This window comes from Scomber japonicus, chromosome 23, assembly GCF_027409825.1.
Source record: "Scomber japonicus isolate fScoJap1 chromosome 23, fScoJap1.pri, whole genome shotgun sequence".
NCBI classification, from domain to species: domain Eukaryota; kingdom Metazoa; phylum Chordata; class Actinopteri; order Scombriformes; family Scombridae; genus Scomber; species Scomber japonicus.
The window spans coordinates 11,487,563-11,509,604 of NC_070600.1; the positions used below are offsets into that span (position 1 = coordinate 11,487,563).

Sequence of the window (22,042 nt, forward strand, 5' to 3'; positions counted from 1 at the left end):
GCAATGCACAGCGATGCCAACCTTTGGCGTTGCTGGAAGAATGCTGAAAAGGCCTCATTCAATCAACGATGAGAGGCAGGAAGCGGTAAGACACTGGGTCTTCTCCCCTCAGACAAAACAAAACGTCAAACGATCTGGCGGCTCAGATGTTCGGGGGCTTATTAATTCAAGGCAAGTATTTAACTAAGAAATCTGTTTCTGTCTGTGCGTGGTTTGAAGGCTTTCCTCTTAACTGGATAAACATTCCAAATAGGAGCAGTCCCCCAAGAGAGGCTGGGTTGAAAAGAGTAAGGAGTGAACTGGGTCGCAGTTGGAGGTTTAGTCAACCTGATGAATTAAACAGACTCTCTGAGGCAATAACACTCTACAACACTCACACAATTAATTTTGGAACTCAGAAGAATTGTTCAGCTGGGGAGAACCAGTCAGTTTCCAAGTAATCATATTTTTGGGGCTTTGTCACCGAGATTGTAGTTAATCTCATTGCAAAGTTGTAACTCCTCTGTGCTTTTGCCCCATAAATCTTAAATGAAGAAAAATCACATGCATGCAAGCACATGTAGAAAACCATACATCCTATAAAGCCTTTCGTCAGTAGAGAAAAGCTATTTCAATCAACTGAGCAGTCGGGCTTGCCAAAAATCAATTGCAATCGGCCTGAACACTTCAGTCTCTTCAAATTGACTGAAAAAAAAGAGCCGTGACGAAAGCGAGCAAGCGAGTGGCGGTGGGCTGCTATGAAAAGCCCTTTTGAAAGTCAACCTGACATTAAACTGGCTTTTCTGTGTGCGCGGGCAGGGAGGAAGTGAGGGGAGCTGACAGAGGAGAGGTGAGGAGGACGGGCTGCGAGCCACCGCTCATGCAGCAGGTTGACATGCAGAGGAGAGCCAGGCCATCGACTCCAAGCCACAGCGAGAGCAGAAAATACATCGCTCGCGCACACGTGCACGCACCTGAAAGAGGACAAAGAGTAAATGTGGAGTCCTCGTACACACCGCAACCACAGTACACTCATACACACATTTAGCAGGTAATAAGACAGCTAACAGTGGCCAAGGTCGGAGAAGCTGCTGCCCAGAAATCAGCCAGGCAGCAGCTGATCCTCCCAGTGTGATCTTTACAGAGAGAGTGATGAGAAACCGGCAAAACAGTTCAATCTCAGAGGAGGACAGAGAGGGATATAAACCGATCAATGTCACCCGCCTCAGCTCTTGAGCGCACAGTCAATATACACTAATAATATGGCATACCTGTGTTGTATGTGTGCAAGCATCTCTATTTGCCACTGAGATTTACACGGTCAATTCTGAAGTGATCAACACTAAAACCTGCGCTGATTCAAATACGTGTACACAGCACATAAGTAAGGGCAAAAAAAAAAAAAAAAGGAAGGACAGATAGAGACAAAGACAGATAGAGACACGCTTGGTGAGGGTTAAAAGAGCATAAATGACAAAAATGCATTTCCTTCTCCATTAAGAAAACACTGATGACACTGGTACCAAGGAGATAAACAGGCTAGATGTGACAAAAACCAAATCCAGGAAATCATCAGTCTGCCTGCTACATGACAAATAAGAAATAAAATGAGTTCTCTGCAGCTATCAGTTGATTCTGATAGCTGCTGCTGTGTGTATGGAGTTGTAGTATCAATTCAAATACAGTGTGAAAGTTACTTGGATGACTAGGCAATCAATTTGGCTAAAGAAGTAGCTATTTGATAGCTATAAAACTGCAAGAAGCCAGATTCTCAAATGCTTCTACTTTGCCCACGGCGACTACATCTGCTTACTATCAAAGGGCAACAACGTTATGATTGCACATTTTTCTCAAGCAATAACTCCAAAAACTGCAGTTTTCAGTGTTTTCAAATCTCATTTTGGAATGATGTGCTGCTGCTTAAGGGAAATGTGTTCAATAAGACTCAATGGGAGGCCGAGATAGTGGCACATTTTCTGTGGTTATAGCTCCACTCCAAAGTCTACGGGGCATCTGTAGTGCTTTATCATCTTCAGACTTCCAAGTCTCTGAGGCTGCTGCAAACACACAAGCATACCAATGCACATGTGCACTATTAAATACAGAGCACAGCTACAAATATGTATGTATGCTTGAATATACACAAGAGAGGCAGACACACACAGTATCTGGGGATATCTGGGACAGGTGAGTATGGATCCAGAGGGAAGGGGGGGTTGGGGGGTGGACACATGTGGAAGAGAGATAAAAGTGAAACAGACTGAAGTACTGAAGTAGGCTGCAGACAGAAAGGAATGCCAGATAGAAAAAGGATGAGTGAGCGACAGATGAGAAAAAAGACGCAGAAAGTGAGATAAGGGTCATGGCGGTGTTAACCTACTGTCTCTGGAAACAGGAAACAGGAAGCAAAAGGAAACCAATTTAGTACAAAAGTGTTTCTATCCAATTAAGACAAAAGTAGAGGAGAGAGGGAACAGCTGAGGACAGCAAGGTGTAGGAAGTACAACCAGTGAAGGTCGAACAATGGCGTCTACAGGTTTTCTATCTGAAGACCTTTCAACCTTTTCTTCTGTCCCTGTCTCTCTCACCGACATTAATCCTGACCGTCCTCCCGCTGATTAACTCCTGACAGCGTACTCAGTGACCCGAGCCCGACTGTGATGCTTTTCAGTGCAACTGAACAGGGTGGAGCTGCACTTTCCAAAGGGCATTACTTTGTTAAAAGTATCTGGGCACTTTGGATACATTGAGGCCACATCCATAAGTGCAACTTTAGTGCCGTGCTATCGCCTTCCATCCACACTAAGCTGGTGATTTATACTGCTCAAATCTCATCTTTTTAGATAATGCTCTGCAAAGTAAATATACAGTTTTTGCTTTTAAGTGTGAATGCTGTGGCAGTGCATTTAGAAAATGCTTAATAATGCTCGTGAGATGACTCGTCGCATATAGAGATGGATATGTTTTGTAAATTTTAAATACTGGTGCCAATATAATACATTTTAATAATAATAATAATAATAATAATAATAATAATAATAAGTATTGATGATAGCTTTGGTGACTGTAACAAGTCACACTTCTCAAACACAGCAGAGTTAATGGTCATCTTAGAACTAGCAGCTACTGTGTTAACCTTAAATAGTATAAAACTGACAAAGTTAAGACATAAACAAGGAAATATCTCATCAAAGAATATGTTAGACCTGATAAAAACGGTTGGTGCAAACCTTCAGTAAATGCTGAAGTTATGTAATAAAAATGCATATTTCGATATATATCGATCAGAGAGCATTGACAAGTTTAGTCTTTAACTGTAGAGCATCCTACTCGGTATGTATGTGCTGAAGCAATCCTTAACAAAATGTTTCTTCATGTGATGTGTTTATCTACAAAAAAAAAAAAAAACATCAGCTCATACACAAACTGATTTTTTGATCCTTCAAATACTCACATCTGCCTCAAAAATCCAGTGTCAGTCAACGACCACAAAAGAGATTGATATCATATAGATACATACATTACAGTACATATATTTTAAGCATGTAGACCTAAATGTGATCAGCTACTGTATGCTGATACTGATGACATATAATTAGCATAAGACTGAGCTGAGTACAGCTAAGTATGTCATTGGCCACATCAAAAAGGTCAAACCATGATGTTGGCAGTTATGAGAAAGCCAGAAGCCAAATGTGATCATTTTCTGTTGTTTTGGGCATTTCATACATATTTTCCCGCATTATTGTGGACATATCATGAGACCACAACGGAAGAATGAAGAGTAGTGAGTGATGCTCTGAGGAAAAACTGGCCCAGTGTAAAAATTTGAACTGAGGGTCAATCATCCCACAGAGAAATAGATTACACTGCAGAGCGAAACAAAGACATGGACCAGAGTGATCTGTATGAGACTCCTCTGGTTACACATCCCCCACTGTGACTGCATGAGAGAGAGTGTTAGAAACCACTTCTCTATTCAAGAATTAACAGGGTCATTAAAGACAGAAGACAACCACAACCATTAGCTCTTCACATTCTTAAATAATGCATATATCCTTGCAGCCTTCCTTGACAATTTATTAGACATCAATAATATATTAATGATATTAGATTTAACCTGAACAGATCATTACTATTCCTTTTTATTAGCATGTTAATAATGAATTAAGCACATTGGTTTTAGTAACTTGAGGGTGAGCAGAGGTGGCTACTGCTATAGTGAGCTCTATAGGAAAATGGAAGCCTTGAGGTCATTACAATGCACTGGGTCACCCACACAACCGCTCCCACGGATCAATGTACACTTCCTTTATGGTCAATACATGCGAGCGTGGATTACAGCCACGGGACACAGATAACTGGTGCAGGACCGGCTCAGGCGATCATTTTTCGAGCGTAAATGAGCACAAAAAACAAGTGTCTCTCAGTGCATAAACGAGCTCTTCTCACCCGCCAATCACGGTGATTGTCAGCGGCAGACGCCCTTCGTTTATGAAAATAGCACGTCAGTCATTTTTTTTCTCCCCTCCCGGCCCACACAGATGACAAACACACACACACACACACACACACACACAAACACACACATAGATGTACACACGCTTCTGTTGGCTCCACTACAGGGGCGCTACTGATCAGTTAAGCTGCTGAATTCCTAATAGGACATATCCCATTAACCTCTCTCGAGCAGGGATCACAGATTGATATCGAAGAAGGGAAACTATAAACATACTGCGCCACACCAGGCCTATTACACAGGCAAGAGAGGCTGTTTCATAACAGGGAAGCTAGCCAAAGTCCGCTCAGTATTAAAAAAAAAGGAAGAAAATCGAATCACTAGAAAAATCAATTAAGACCTGTATGTGGCATTGTTTTCACCTCATAAACAAGAACCTCTTCTGTAAAAGCTCATAGTGCACAAGAGCACCTTTATAAGCAGGATGAGAAATTAACAGACAGACAAGCAGATGAAACCAGTAATTCATGTGAAGCAAATGTGAAATAATGGCCATTATAACAGCCAAATGCATTTCTGTTAAACTGGAAATCACTCAGCCGTCTCCGTGCAGAAGCATCATCTCCCTACAGCAAAGCACGCTGGGACGCCACTGGAGTGGAAACGCAGGAAAAGCAACCCCCAGCTGCCTGTCTCAACATTATACATGGTTGTTGACTATTGCTGCATATTGGTTTGTCTGTGTCACCAACTCTGATGGGATTAACCCGATATATTAAAAGAAAGGTGAAAAGAGTTCTACACAAAACACAACTCAAGCACACACAAACACACACAGTCTTCTAATTGTCCTCAGCATCTTTGTGTTGTTGAGAATGAAACAAACAGGCTATTTGTGTGGTCCGGGTGTTTTGTTTTTCTTTTTTTTTCTTTTTTATAATTGAGGGCTCCATAATAAATAGAGCATGATTTAATTGAATAACACAAACAAACCAGAGGTGGCATTTTTCCAGCGTTGTCCTGGCGTCTCGGGCCATGTTTGTGCTACAATGCCTTTTATTGTCAGAGTGAATCAGCGATTAAGAAAAAAACCTTGAGTTCATCATACTGTATGTCACACATCCATATAGATTTATTTAACCCTTACACCACACACACACACACACAGCAATGAACAGCTGGTGTGTAGTGGGGCTGGGTGGTTAACTCTCTCTGTCTCTCTCTAGCGCTATTTTTTTCTTTTATTTTCTGCATCTGTTCAGTTCTCTGGGGAGCATCCTGCAGTGTCTTTCCATGTTGAATGATTGTGTTGGACTAGTTACGTGTGCACACACAGAGGAGGAGAAAAGGGTGCTATTTCTGCAGAAGGAGACGAGGCGGCGGGCAAGGAAGCAATTACAAGCTGGTAGGCTTCACCTCACCACGCCCCCTCCACTCCCCAGCCCCCCATCCTTTCCCATACATCGCCTTAGGGCTTGCTGCATTAGGGAATCATGGGTATAATGGTGGAATGGGCCTCAGGGTCCCCTCCAAAACAACCTGCTAATCCCCTGTGGAGTGAGGGGGGGTAGAGGGAGGGGAGTTTTGGGGTAACAGGGCAGGGCGGCCGCCCTGACAATGAGTCCAACCCCTGACACGCGCCAGCACCCTCAACAACCCATCACCCCCTACTTCTCTCCTTCCCCTACTCCCCCATCAACCACAGCGACATCCCCCCAGGGAGGAAGCGGTGATGTCAGCCGACGGAGAGCAGGAAAGCTCCAGGCCCGATGTTGGCCCTCCATCACAGACGGTCCTCCAGCAGGGAGGAATCAATTTGACCGCTGTGCCATTCTTATATTTATCTGATGCTGCTAGTTTCCTTTCTTCCCGTAACGCTTGGTGAACGGAACGTGGACGCATACTAAATCAAGCTCCGCCGATCAACCGTCAACGCAGACTTCAACCCGGATGCAAACCAGCTCGTTAAAATGGTTTAATTACGTGCCTAAATTATGATGAGCAATGACATGCTTGATTGGTTGTATCAAAGGGCCTTAATGAGGAGAAAGGCCTCACTCACTCTCTGCTGTCTAAGTATGACACAATGCAGCCTCAAGTGACTGAGTCAAAGTGCCTTGTCTTCTGTGACATTTGCGACAGATTATCCATCATCTACTTCCTCGAGTATGTCTTACTCCCGGATTCAGTTATCTCAACTAACTCCATGCCTCTTTGTATCCCAATTTTACCCAATCTCTTCATTTTTGTGTTCAGACACATGACATCATATTGACCATGAGGACTATTTTCTCCACCTTTTACATTCCCCCCAGAATAATCAGCTCTGATCATCCCTCTGTACATTATTCCAGGAAGGACAAGTTTTTATGTCTAACTCTGGGGATCAACATCTATATTATATGTAATGTTTCCATAGCCCAAGCCCAGCAAGTCCATTTAGGAATCAGATATTAACATCATCTCATCAATCTTCCAACGGGCTTCCTCCGGGTTAAAAACCAGTAATCACTCCACTGGTGGGCTAATGGGCGCCTTAGCATCAACTGGCCGAGAGTCCATTCATATTTCATCAATGGCAGTGGCATTGTCCTGCCGGGCCCCCCGCTTCACTGGTAAGACGGATCGAGATCAAAAGGCGCAACTTTCCAATTAGACAGCGAGACGTTCTGATCTCATCTCAAATGTTCCCGCAAGGATCCCATGAATTCCAAACCCTACCTATCAAAAGGGGATAAAATGTTCGCTGAGAGCACCTGCAGGAGATCGCATTTAAAATGGCTAACGTAGGCACTCACTTGTACCAATATTTAGATATCACAGCAACTTTGGCGGTGTGGATGTTCTTCAAAGACAAGTCAAGATGGCGCAGTGAAGTAAAAAAAGACGTGAGGATCAATTATGTTAATTCCACTGAGGCTTGATACCTTATCGGGTACTGTTTTGCTCTATGAGTTGTGGATACTTGTGAAAAGGCATCAACTCTTCCTCCTGCCATGAATAATTTAGGATGAGATTCTCCATGTTATTTTCTGTGTCCAGACGGGGATCAATGTTTCATTTCAGGGTCATTGCTGGTGTGAGGATATTTTGCCACTAGGATAAACATGCGATTATACATTTCTTTGCAAAATAAGCCAACAATTTAGAGAATAGCTGCCTTGCCTTGTGTAATAACCATTCTAAACGTCTTACATTTAACTGGATTATATGTTTTAAAGCACATAGTCTATCTGAAGTATACAATGATCCACTTCAACAGAATGAATGGCAGCCACTCCAGATATTGATGGAAAATGAACAGTAGAGAAACCATCCACTCGACACACTGAAGCTAAAGTTGTTGTTACCGTAACTTAAACCGACGTGTTCCTCCCCGCAACTTCTCACCATCTTGTTGCGTGTGTATCGTGTAAACCTGCATTTCACAACAGGAAAACACACTAATTCCTTCCTCAAATAGGGAGCAAGCGACAAAAGAAGTGCGCCGCTGCCAAAACATGTCTTAAAAAATAAATCACAGCCAATTAAATGAGTCTTATTGCTGTTATTGAGGAGAGGAGGAGAAAAGGGGCGGAGGGGGGGATAAAAAGCTTTAATCCAATTAACAAGGCCCCCCTCTAGTTTGAGGACAATGGCAAGTATTTAGCGTTCAAAATAAATATCCTCCTTTTTATCCAGCCAAGTGAACTCTGACAACAGGTTTAAGAAGCTAAATGGAACAAATCTATTCTGCTATACCAAAATGTGGAGGCTATGGACTCCAGAAAGGACTGGCCCGCACCGGATTAAGTATGATATAATGTAAGTGCATGGTGACTCAGGTCAGATCTTTAACACAGTGGACAGGGAAGAGGAAAAAAAGTCTATATCAGGGGAAAAATTTAGCAGGGCAGTCAAGTGACCAAACCGCAGAGTGTGACAGGGAGAGGCCAAAGGCTAGTTCCTTGTTCACTTTGCTTCACTGATTTCAGGTCAAGGTGGCAAGGTGGCTCCTGGTGTTTTGGGTTTTTTTTTTTTGTAAGTAAGCAACATTTACATGCTGTAGCCTGGGAGTATTATTATGCAACCAGTTAAGCTTCATACAAGATTTTAGGGCAAATATAGCCTAAGACAGCAAAGTGATTTGTTTCTCATCAATCCGAAGATTAAAAATGTCCCTTTTACCAGCCACTTTTTTTTTTCCTTCCTGGCATCCTTGCACAAATTACAAAATGATTATTGGCATGTTTCCACTGAGGCTGTAGGATCATGAAGGGACCGGAGCATCACACACGGAGCAGACCAATATCTCTAGGGAATATTATTATGAGACATTTAAGCCGCCTCTCAGCGGTCGCATCTCAATGAGCCCCCCCTTCTTTCTTATTTTTTGTGCGGGGTAAAAGACAGGCGAAGAAGAAATTCCTACCACATCAACAAAACACAGTCTGTGTGAAGGTTTTTTTTTTTTCACCCCTCTACATTTGGCTGTGTTGTTGTCCCTTGTTTGTCTCACTTCAGGGTTTGATTCACAGCCTCCCACAGCCTGGAACAATGCACTGTAGGATACACACATTTCCAGGACCTCTCATGGTCCTCAGCAATCTCAAACCCACATGCACTAGGATTAAAAGAAGATCTATGCTGTGCTTTGCCTCAGATTTGTCTTTCTTTCGAGGAAACGACAGAGGTTGAGCAAAATTGAAGGAGCAAGGCAACTGATTTTTTTTTTCTTCCATTCAAACAGACACAATATAGCAGGAGCAAATACAACAGCCCCTCAGAGTTAACATAGCAAACTTGTTTATGCCCTGACAATGCAAAGGGGGTAAATAGGGCAAATCATGAGTGGGGGGAAAAAATCAAAATGTGGCTGTTCATTTGGCAAACCATGGGGGGTCAGAGCGACAACCCTATGCTTTGCAATGTGGCAGTCCAAGCTCTCATCACGGGCTGTTTGAGAGACAGCGGATGCTCTCTTATAATTAAAAAATAAAGAAATCACTCACTATAGGTTAACAATTAGCACTGGTGAAAATCAGTTCACCTCTCCACACACACACACAACATGCCCTACAACTGAAGGCGAGTGAACCCAGAGGACAGCAGTTTAAAAACATAAAAGCAAATAAACTTACCGACGCCGTATTTTTCATGTTCTGTAGGTATCCACATGTTTACGGTCGGTGCATTTAAGTGTGCGGTCGGAATAGCAGCGAAACGCAGGTTTTTGGTGCTGTGTAACGCATTCTATTGGTGTGCTTTCCTCCAGTCTGTGGCAGGAGTCATTGTTTAGGTTTCAGGGGGAGAAAGCGCTGCTGCTTGCTGCTGCTGCCGCTGCTCGTAGTGGAGACTTGGGTGCATTCAGGTGCTGTCGGAAATTAGAAAAAACAGAAGTCAGCGCACTTAAAATAGGATTTTCCATGATTTCCGAGTAACATGACAGAAGAGCGTGACAGCTGTACTAGTCTGTGATATTAAAATTAACGTAACCTATTGAGAAATATTTTATTGTCTGTGCTGTTCATTTAACATCTAGTTGTCAGTTATGTTAGCACGAACACATACTCATAAGTCGTGTGAATATGTTAAGTAACCAAAAATAGTCTACTGGGTTCATAAGCTACACTAAGTTTTTTTTTTCTTTTTGACAGTTTTTGTAGCAGTAATGTTAGCTGACCATATATTTGCTTTTTTACCCTCCTTGCTGACAGTGGGTAGCCCATTCCAATTAAAACTGAACTAGCGTTTTCACAGGTCAAGAAAAATAAGCTAACACACACCAAATTCATAAAACTCAGCTATGATAGATAATAAGACAGACATTGTCTAACATTGCCTAGCTTGAGCATTTCCACAGGTGTAGCCACATCCACCAAACACACCAGTCTCCAGGCTAGGGTCAACAATTTGGTACAACAGACGTTACCTTTGTAATGCAAGAAACACTTACATTAGGCCTGTGGCCTAATTGTCTGTCACAGCACTGCAAAGTTACTAAATGTTTAATTATTCCAAATACAGGCTATCCACCAAAACCTTCTGGTTTTCCTATCATCACAACCATAGCATACTCGAATGTGAAGGTTACAACTGAGATTTACAAAATCGGATATAGGAATTTCCAAGGAACACTTGAATGCAGCGTCATCGCCAGCGCAGCGAGAAACGAGAGCAATGCATTATGGGGTTTGTAGTAGCCCTCAGTGACGTCAATGTGGATGTGAAGGTCCCGTTACCCACAGCATGTTTACTGTTGAAGACACCAAAGTGTATTCTTCTGTTTGTTTGTTTTACCAGTGTAACGATTACAAATAATCTTTTTCAATAAAAAAAGTGGAGAGGGAGGGGATGGGGGGGATGCAGAGTCAATTAAGGACAGATTTTCATTTACATAGGAGATGTAATGTAGACCCCTAATCTCAGGGTAAACGTGACCTTGTAACAGTGGAGTATGTGTGTGTCCTTTCATGGACACACAGAGGCCTTCTGCTGGGACAACTAGTGCATGAAAAATAAATGAGACTGTGTGAGGAGGTAGCAGAAAACTGGAGGGAGTTCCACAACCAAAATGAAAGAGTTCAACACACAGCTCTCTTGTGCGTGTGTGTGTGTGTGTGTGTGTGAGTTTGTACATGTCTGTGCCTGCATGTGGAAGTGTATGTGCACTGAGTGTTACACATTTTTTATGAGCAGTCTGTCCTCGCCATCTAATAGGCCTACAAAAATTGCACTCATACACTATATTCTAATGCATGTTCATTTCCCATGCTGCAAATGGTGCATTAAAATGCTTTGAAGTGTCAAATGTGCCCTCTGTCTCATCATCAGTTCGCATGTCCACTTACGCATCCACCTTTGTAGTTTATATGGTGAATTATGAATGGAGGTGCCATGAAAAAGCAAGCAACCTGAGGCTTTGTAGGTTGAAGTAGCCTACATATCCCATTTACTTATCCAACTTGTTCCTCTGAACTGTACACAAACATACTGTATGTGCAGAAATTGCCATGGAATAAAACTTGTAATTAAAAAGCAGACTAGCAGATAGAGCTGGATTAATTTTACAGTGCATTTCTATGTTGCTCTGCTTGATCCCCATTCGGACTCCTTCGATATTTCTGATTGGAGAGGTGGGGGGTTGTGGGTGTAGTAGGCATGGGTGAGGGGGATTGTCAGAATGTTCCACTCTACATATGAATAAATCATAAGCTGGGGAGCAAAGTAAGACAGAAACCCCATGGATTCATCCCTGAGAGGACACAAGATTGGAGCCAGTGTGCTCTTTTAGAAAGTAGGAACTAGATTATGTTCTACATCAGTGAATCAATGCAAGAACTTCAGCATGTTGTCACATTTGGGTTGCGATACAGAGGGGGGCAAAATAGGGGAAGGTAAACAAGACAGCAGAAATGGGACAGATACAATAGGCAATGCTGTCAAGAGCCTACAACTAAATGTGACTTGACTGCAAGGGTATTGTGTATTTTATTGTCAGCTGCTTTGTTTTTTGGGATTCATGATCATATTAAAGACCACAAGCTGAGCCAGAAATCTCAGTGTAATCATGGACTCTGGCCTAAATTTTAACATCCACAAAGACGATTACAAAAATCAGCCAAAGTCAACAAGAGTGCCACAGCTGTTAGAGTCCATTAAAGCAGGGTGCGAACTACAGGGGAGCCAGGGGGAGTCCAGCTTCTCTTAATAAGACATGAGCTCCCCTGAAAACCTGAAAACAGGATTTGTGAATTTTTAGTGAGGGAGGGGGTCTAAAATATTGACAATATGCTGCTTTTGCCATGCATGTCTATTTTTCTGTATCTTCATCATCATGGATCATACATAAAAAGTGGGTTAGTGTTGGTGTATGATTCACTCATGAGGGGTTTTCATTACTAATTCACTCAGTCTACGCATTACTTTGCATTTCTCCAAACTGCTATTCTCATTTCTCTGTTTTGTAATCAACATATAGATATGAACCAGGAAGCTTACCCAAAAGGTCACCCCCAACTGAGAGCCATGGGATAGTGTTGCACCCTGCATAAAAGCTGAAAACAATATGCCTAGTTCTTTGCACCGGTTTTCTGTATATCAAAGAGTTGAGTTTAAAATACAACAGCTGGTTTATAAAGCACTGCAAAGGAAAGGTCTAGGAAACTAAACATGGAGAGACAGCATCCCATTTTTATGCACAATATATCTGGAAAGAAAATCGAGGATTTAAAAAAATGTGTTTGCAAAGAGCCTTTTATGAAATAGAATTTGGGCCTATTCATTCACATCTTACACTGCAACTGTCTTAACGCTCCTGTCTAATTAGTTTCTATCAAGTTTAAGCTTTGCCTTCTGTTTATTGTACTCTTTTAAATCCTTCTGTGTGTCTTTTTGTATTGCAGTGTCGTTTTTTTTTTACATCCAATGTAAAGCCATTTAAATTGTTTTAATTGTTACATTGTGCTGTACAAATAAACTTGCCCTGCCTAAAATGTCAGTGGAACATAATTACCAGAATTGTGCCACTGTGCTCTTATAGTTCAGGTTATAATGAAGGAATTCATTTGTTGAATATAATGTGTGAAAAGATGGATAATTGCCTGTTTTTTGGCTCTAAGGATGTTAATGTTGGTGTGTTGTTTCATTACTTTGGCACAGACTTAAGTAATAATATAACCACACTAACTACATGAAATTTGGTACAGATATCCATAGTGCCCAGAAGATACGTTTTAATGACTTTAATGATCCTCTGATCTTACCTGTAGCAACACCAGTAGATTCATGTTTGTCATATTCAGTGAAAAAGCACCACTTTATCTAAGTAAGTAATAAGTACAGCCTCATTGAACCGCTATATGACTGTCGCCTTTTGGTCAGTAAAACACACTAAAACTGCTCTCACATTGTCCACCAAAATATAAAGACAAATGTTCTGTCATAAAACCATGTGATACAGAAAACCCACAGGCTGACAGAGAATGATGAAGTGGCAGCTGATGGGCTGAAGATGGAAAAAACAAGGAGGGAGAGGGATCAGAGGTAGTGTATCTGTTCACTGACCACACTGTAGAAGGATTATCACAGTAGACGGGGGGCAGGTCGAGTCACCCGGCATTCTGCTCAGGTGCACAATTTTTTTTTCTTTCTCCTTCCCTTCACCCCACGCTCCCGTTTCCCCCCTGTGTCCACTCCCAGTGTCATTGCTTTCCTTCATGTTTGCTCCAAGTTTCATCAGGGGAGGACCCATATGTTCCCTGCAGGGAATAGTCAGAGTTGAGGTTGGAGATGATGGAGGAAAGATGGAGTCGGCTATTGCCACTGGTCCAGATGGGCTCTGAAGATTGCTCAGCATTTCCGCCACTCAACCACGAGTCTCTTTTTATCTCTGGCTCTTGGCCACAAATAAACGGAACATCTGTGAGGCATAAATCAAAATGGCATGGATGAAGAGAAGAGAAGAGAATTGTAATATCTGTGCTTCTGTTTTAGCATCAGCCATTTCTTTGCTTATATCTAACAAAGCAAATGAGAGATAACATGGCGACTGATGTATTTTAAAGCCACAGTAGAGCTTTCCAATGTAATTTGGGGACAACCCAGGTTTCCTTTTCATACCATCTCACTCATCCCCTTCAAACCACTCCATAAGTGTATCCAGTTTATTTGTCAAAAAGTGAGACTACACAATTTACGATTTTCTTTGCTGGCCGGTTAGAGCAAAAATGACACTGGCTTATCTTGAGAGATCACTGCCCATCAGCTCTTCTCAGCACTTCTCAGCTTTGATTTAATTCACACCAGGAAGTGTGGGTCAGATGGGGGAAAAAACATATGCCTCCCTCAGCTCACGCACAGCAGGCAATATCCTCACCTCCAGTAGGAACAGGCCTCTAAATATAGCCACAAAAATAGGCTGTGCCTTACAAGAAAAACACCCCTCTCTGTACATTATACCATATGATGACTGGATCTCACAACCCAATGCCTCTGATGAGGGATTTTCATGTGGCCTTAATTACTTAGCCTTTTCTGAACAGTACATTTACAGTATTGGCACGTTTACTGTAGCTTAGAAAAGGATTATTCATTTGCTCTTTCTATATATTGTGTGTAATGCCCTCTTAGGATATAATCTGCCCATGAAAGGCCATTCATATTCACACAAACATGTGAATCTTCACACACGTGCATACACACTGATAGATATTCACACATAAGCAAAACCTGTTCCTCCAGTGGCATTTGTGGATGTGAAAGCAAAAGGGCAAATGAGAACAAGCACATATGAAAATGTGGAAGAAAAAAGGGGAAAACTTTTAAAAAAGACACACAGAGGTATGAAAAAAGGTACATATTGTATCATTCACATATATGAAAACAAAAATACCCCAACAACAGACCATTAACTGATCAATAAACTAATAAAAATGTACATATTGCTGCTTATCTGACAACATTTTATGATAGTTTCCTTCTGAACAACATGAATGATAAAGCAGCATTTGCAGATCAGCGCATCAGCTCGACTTCTCTTCCTCCTCTCCTCAGCTGAGCTTTCACTTCAAAATGTGTTTTGGCGAGATGTAAAAATAGACCTTCTCCGTCTCCCTCCTTAGCTTCAACACAACGTGCACCACAGATGATGTTTCATAGGTTTGATATGCAAAACTGCACTTACAAACGATGAAATATGATATGTTGCATGGGAATGAATCCTGTCACCTCAAAAGACTGAAAACTACAGTGTCAAACCCCCCCCCCCCCCCCCCCCCCCCCCACTTCGTCCCCCCATCCCATCTTCTCTCTTATCTAGTTTAACCGCTTCTCTGATACACTCAAAACGTTTACTATCAAAAACGCTCAAAAGATGAGCGAGATCCAATTATTTTTTATATTCTCCTAATGCTTGTTTCCTGCTGCTTTTCACCTGTGAAAAGATTTCTTTTTGCTTCTTTTGTGACAAAAAATGTTTCGCTTCTCATCGTATTCCCAAAGTGGAAAGATCTTTGATTGCCTTGGGATCTGAACTCTGATCTTGTTTTAAGAGATCAACAAGTGGAGTTGAAAGAAGCAGCTCAGTCTTCTTTACCAAACCTCATCTGTTATCTGCTCTGCTCTCTGAAGTGGCCTTTTCCATCTGCTTTGCCTCCAGGATTATCACATGGTCATTTGCGACCCTGTTAAAACTCCAGACATTTTCATCTAAAAGCTTGTTCCACTGTGTGTCTGTGAGTGGTCTTCTAGTCCATGATGATCTTGGATTCTGTGGTAAACACTAACAAGCACAGATCCTGCACAGTCCCACTGTGAATAGCTCCTTTGAAGATGAGCAGAGGAGCTCATGTAAGATTATCTCTCCAAATGCTTTCCAAGTGTTTTTTTCATGGTAAGCCTTCTTGCTATAAAATGCTACCCGCTACTTTTTCAAACATGCCAACATTCTTTGATTGTTGGATGTTTTCCCAACCTTCCTTCATTCCTTTCCATCAATGTCAGCATGACACGACCAGCCAACTGGCTGCGGGTTGACAATAAACATTTTCCTTGTCAAAGTTATGTAGAAAGCATGTGGCTTTAAAAGTGGAGGCCACTATTCATATTGCATCTCCAGCCATTATAGTAAACACTGGTACTGGGACTACTGCTTTCCCTGCCCTTAAGGCTGTTATAGCTGCCTAAACCTCAACAATAGAGGTTGCAAAAACATGGTCCATTTTGGATGGCAATGATTCACTATTTTGCTGAGAAATCTATGTCACCACAAAGTCCATTAAGTAGCTTTGGCTTGGAAAACATCAGTGGAGAAATCAATCTCACCATGAGGCCCATTTAGTAGCTTTTCTAGGACTTTCAGTCATATGACTTCAGAAGGAGTTTACCCAATTGTCATTCATGTGATTTTTTTCATTGTTTAGGGCAGGACTTTATTTCATGGCCTAGTGGAAATTATTGGATTCTTGGAAGGTGGGATAAGGGCATTTAATTTTTTGAAATAAACACAGTGTGCTTTGGGAAATGGTTGGCAGTGACTTAATGATTATGTGATTTGTTTTGCAGGGATCTGTAGCATGGATAAAACACTGACATTGTGTTTTTGATTAGGCCGATCATGAACAGGAACATAGGAGCAGCAGAGGTCACGGTCATATTTGTGATTACAGCTTATATTTATTGTTGACAATATTAGGTTTATAAAACAGTTATAACAATCATATAAAGTGTGCTAATCTGATTTTAGGGTACCTTTATTGTGATACTGATAAACTCAGGCATGGCCAGGTAAACTCATATTTCTAAAATGAGATGTAATCTGAAGTACCAGAGTTCTACAATTTTCTCAGGTTACAGTTTTGGTTCATGCTTACATGCCCCAGATTGATTCCATGACTGTGTCTTTCTGACTAACATGCTCTTCTGGGCTCCCACAACCACCGTGCTGTTGCACACTGTGGGCGCAATATTACAGTATACAGCCACCTGGACCCCTACACCCACCAGAGAAAACATAATTGTGCCTGCAAGTGTATGTACTGTATACACACACACACACACACACACACATGCTGGACAGATGGCTGTCATAAATGGCTGTATCTGTTAGCAAGTTGAAAGCAATCCTTGGCAATGTGTCCCCTCCCCACACCTACCCACCGACCCACATGCATGTTTCATCTCATCAGCCGACAGCACACTCATACAGATACACACACACATACACATACACGCACACACACACACAAACACAGAGAGAAAAATATCTGGTTTGAATAAAATAAGAATAAATATATTTATGGATGTAATATCACCAGCTGACTGCTAGCTAATTCTGACCATCAACAGTGATTGTATAGGCATAGCTTAGCAACTGTAACAGCAGCCTGTCAAGTTTCAGTTTTCTCCACATGTTTACTGGCATTTAAAATGTTTAGAGGGTCATGTCGTTTGCAGTTAGCCTTTCCAGAACCAAAAACACATGGTCAACAGTGGGAAGGAATGGTTTAAACAGTATAATTGCTGTCCAATGCAAGCTGCAAACATCTGCCCTGTTCTTTTCTTACATTACACACTCCAAAAACCCCAGTCTAACTGATGACCTGAGACAGCATTATATCCGCTAAACACATTGGGGAGTCATCCCAAGCTTTTTCTCTCCTAACATTTTGAGACATGTTTGAACAATAAAGCATATATTGAGTCTATGGCTTGATTGTCCAAGTATCTAACCTAAAACAACAGAAAATCCAACAATGCTAGAAACTAGAAAATGAATAATAGAGAAGTATCCCAGCTAAAAGTGGACAGAAAAGTTAGAATATACTTATTTTTGCTTTTTTGATGTACTCATCGAATTCCATGTTTAGCAGCGTACAATCATGCAATCTTTTGTTTCTATGCTTAGTCATCTATCTTACTTACATCTCCAAAACCCCAGACTGACAACAACCGGACTAGCTCTCAGTGTCATTTGCTCTTTTTCTGGTTGGTGTTTAGCTGTTCTGTAAGCCTGTTGGTCTGTGGGCGTTGGTGTAAGGAGCAGTCTGTGCTGTAAGTGCCCCGCCTACGTCATCTAATCCACGTAAAGAGGTGGTGTATAAGATTCACTAGCCGAGTAAGCTGTTAATTTCTGCTTTTCTGATTCATTGGGCCCTCGATGCATAAAAAATGTCACGAGGGCTGTGATTATCATGGCTGCATGTTTACATGGACTAATAACATAAAAACACACTTACACATTTAACTGCAGCCTGTGACACCTGATGACATGCAGTGGATGCGCTGGAATAACATACTGTAATTGCTATATGATTAGATTTTGTTGAAAGTCAGCAGTTGCGTTATCTCTAGAAAAAAACATGGCTGTGGGAAGAATGAGAAATATATGAGGCAAATGTGAATTTCCATATCACTCTTTAATACAGTATACATTATAGAGATGATAATGTGATCACGGGGAATATGTACAGAATGTAGTGTATGAGAAGCTGGGTGAGTACATGTGCGTGCAAGTGTGTGATTTGCAACTTCGATTCTTTGATTTTTGGATAAATCTGTAGCCAATTCCTTTTTTTTAAAATGTACACTGACTTTTTAAGTAAAGAATCTCTTCAACATTTCATTTGTGTTCTTAATTTCATTTAGCTGGATCGTGACGGACAGATAACCCAAGGTCAACGGATCAGTTAATTCAGTTTTGGTGGTGATCAGGATCTGGGATTTCCGACATTATGACATTATGACATTATGAGATTACGATAATCTTAAATCATTATTATTATGGTCATTCTCATTACGCTAGTGGGGAGGTCTGACAGTTTCCTGCAGCAAGTTGAATCACTTTCGTTTGGGTTTGAAAGACACTATACTAATACATATTATTCTTACAACCATTATTACGTATATGTGAGGATGTGTGTGTGTCTGTGTGTGTTTGTGTGTGTGTGTGTGTGTGTGTGTGTGTGTGTGTGTGTGTCTGTGAGGGCACGGCTGAGTATAGTGTGGCTTTAGCTTGTCAGTGAAACCAGAAGCAGGAAAGACTGATCAGGACTGATAAGTCAAAAGAATTACAAATCACAGCAGGATATGAAACAGCCAAGATTTACAGCCTTTGGCGGCCCTATCAGGCATACTGCCTCACATATTGTATACATATATCATTTACATACACATTTTCTTTGTTCTGTATAAAATATGGGACAACATATGAATAGTAATCATGCATTCATATATTTCACACAGCATTAAGCATACGTTTCAATGTTTCAGTGTCTTTTCAATGCCCTGACTATAGTTCATCTTAACTGGGTGAAATAATCAATGCTAATTTAACCAAGAGTGTAAATTCAGCACTATAGCACTAAATGTCCGTGCCTGCTAAAGTCTGCAACACATCAGAGTTGAGTGAACACTTTTTGATGGGTTTGAGCACTCAATCCAGAGCTGCATCAGCTCTATCAGTGAACAAACAACACTCCAATCAACAGCCAATACTAATTGTCACTGAAAAATCTACATTCATTAACACTGGAAAATTTGCTGCCCATGTTTGCTCTTGTGCATCAACTGTTCTTGAAAGAACACAAAGATGATTCAATTGATGCGTTAGCAATCTGGGTTACAGCGAAGGGGAATATAAAATTTATGTGACATGGTGGAAAACCCTGGCGAATAAATAATGTGTGTGTTTCTGTGTGTGTGCATATGGAGTTGCATTAAGGCATAGATGAAAGCCAGTGGTGGAAAGGTCTGTGTCTCCTGGCTCAGTGGGAGACACACCAGGCTTTACTCTGATAACCCTCTGACAGAGAGGTGAAGGGGAGGGCGGGGGTGGGGGGGAGGGTGTCTGTGAGCCGCTGCTTGACGCACCAAAGACAGCACGGCAATACAGACAGGCAGCTGACATTCACACATATACACATGCTTTCACTTCAAGCGTGCTGAAACATAAAAAATGCAAACATCGGTGGGGGGGCAAACGAAACAAAGAGAAGGCATAAGAGAGAAAGGAGTGAAATTATGAAACTGACAGAAATAAAGACAGACATGTGCTGAGAGGCGGAGAGAGAGAGAGAGAGAGAGAGAGAGAGAGAGAGAGAGAGAGAGAGAGAAGAGAGAGAGAGTGAAAGAAAAAAAAGAAGCTATGGGCAGATTTGCAGCAACAGAGAGACAGGAAAACAAACACAGTTCCATTCTGCCTCCCACATCAAAAAGCTTTGTCTTCCAAATGTCAGGGCAGTTGGATATCAGGCCTGCCTGTGTTTCTGTGCCTGCCCTCATGGTTTAATTTACTGTCCTTTCAACTGTCAGGTGTGTTTTCTGTGACCAGAGCCTGCACTACAGTCTTTTACAGTTCATATTTTAGATGCAGCCGCAGCTACAAGGCAAGTATACACTGTATTGACCATTTCTAGCTGGATGAATGAATGGATGTATGAGAGGTTGGGTGAGTGACAGACAGTAGAAATATACAGTGGGAAAGAAACAGCGGCTGTGTTCCCATGATCAGGATTTATCACCTCAGGTAGTGTATGTTTAATACAGACAGGCCAATCATCCTTCTGTTCTCACCATCACACATCCCTCGGAGGGGGAAGTAAAAAGGATTGCGCCAACATGCCTGACCGCAATGTTGTTGGGCGAGCAGGGCTTAAATTTATTTCTGTGCTCGGCTGTTGTTTGGCACCCTGGAGTGAAATTGAAAAAATTCACACACTTAAATAAAATGACACAAGTTCACCTGGGAAAATCGTCTGTGGATGACAGTCCAGGAGATAAAAAAGCATCAATTCAAAGTCTTTTATTCTTGCTATCATTGCCTTTATTAAATGTTCTTATTTCACTAAAACAGATTTGCCTCCCCTTTTCTTTATGTCTCTCTATCTCCCATCCTCATCTCTGGCCTGACAGACAGAGCTGAGTCCCAGCAGATATTCTTTTCTCCTCCAGCTGACACAAACAATGACATAACCTTTAAAAAGCCCTTTGGCTTGGTTTCTTACATCAGTATGCTCTATTTCTGAACAGCACCCTGCCATGATTGCTACAATTTTTCACTGAATGCTCAGCTCGCTTTGTTATTAACGATACTCGACATATCGCACTTCAAAATGAAGACCAAATCAATAAAATGAGTGCAGTGCCAGGAAATGGTACAATGCACCGTAATATGACTCTGTTAATAAACTACTAATGGTGATAAAAGAGTGAGGAAGAAGATAGAGCAACACTTTGATTCACACATAAGTTTTTTTTCTACATGCCTTTCTATACAATAATTTAATCTTTTCTACATAGTCAGTGGATGATAATGCATAAACTGCCTCTTTGCTCTTGTAGCTGACATTGTAGATGGGTGTGTGATGAACTACTGTGTATAACTTTATGTTATATATCCTGCAATATTTAGTTTAGTACTGCTCTGTTACTGCACGTGTTTTAATCATGGCCTGCCAAGGGCCTGCAGATGAAAATGTAAGCTAACTCTGGTGCAATGCATCAAATAGTAACATATATGTTTAATATTGTACATGTATTATTCTGATGTTGAAAGAGATACTCAGTGTAATTATTTGGTGACAGTTTTTTCATTGACAGCCACTGCAGGGGCTTCAAAGTAAAAAAAAAGAAAATCAAAATTCAAACTCAATTTTCAAGATCAGCAGCTTTTGCCAAAGAAGTGCTTCAGTCAAAAGTAGAAAATGACTGTAGTTTTAAGGAGCAACCACATGTGGATTTATGAAACAGAGCATTAAAGGTGACTGAAGAAAAAAGTGCAAAATATCAGTTAACTATTAAAGGAACAGTTTGACATTTGAGGAAATTCACTTATAAGCTTTTTGTGCCAAGAGTTGTCTGTTAAGGCTAGAGGCAGAATGTGCCTACTATCACCTCTGATGCTTACAAAGGAACATTTTGTATCTCTATTTTGCTTAATCTGTCCAAAACAGAAGTGTAAAAATGAAAAGATGACAAATACTCTCTTATATCATTGGGGTTATTTGTCAGACTATTTCTTGGCCGTGTGCAGTGATTTCCTGCTTATAGTTTTTACATGTCAGTTTCCCTGTTTCCAGTCTATGCGAAGATAAGCTAACTACCCGCTGGCTATGTATCCTATCAACA

General features: G+C 41.3%; 1 protein-coding gene across 1 annotated transcript in view; it reads right to left on the minus strand.

Annotated features, from left to right (window-relative positions):
• dock4b (dedicator of cytokinesis 4b) overlaps window positions 1–9,711 on the minus strand; it is a 111,748-nt gene extending 102,037 nt beyond the window's left edge. Inside the window, exon 1 of the mRNA XM_053313912.1 lies at window positions 9,559–9,711. Coding sequence (XP_053169887.1) covers window positions 9,559–9,595 — 37 coding nt within the window. The 5' untranslated portion in view covers window positions 9,596–9,711. The remainder of the gene's footprint in view (window positions 1–9,558) is intronic.
• Window positions 9,712–22,042: the final 12,331 nt, after the last annotated feature.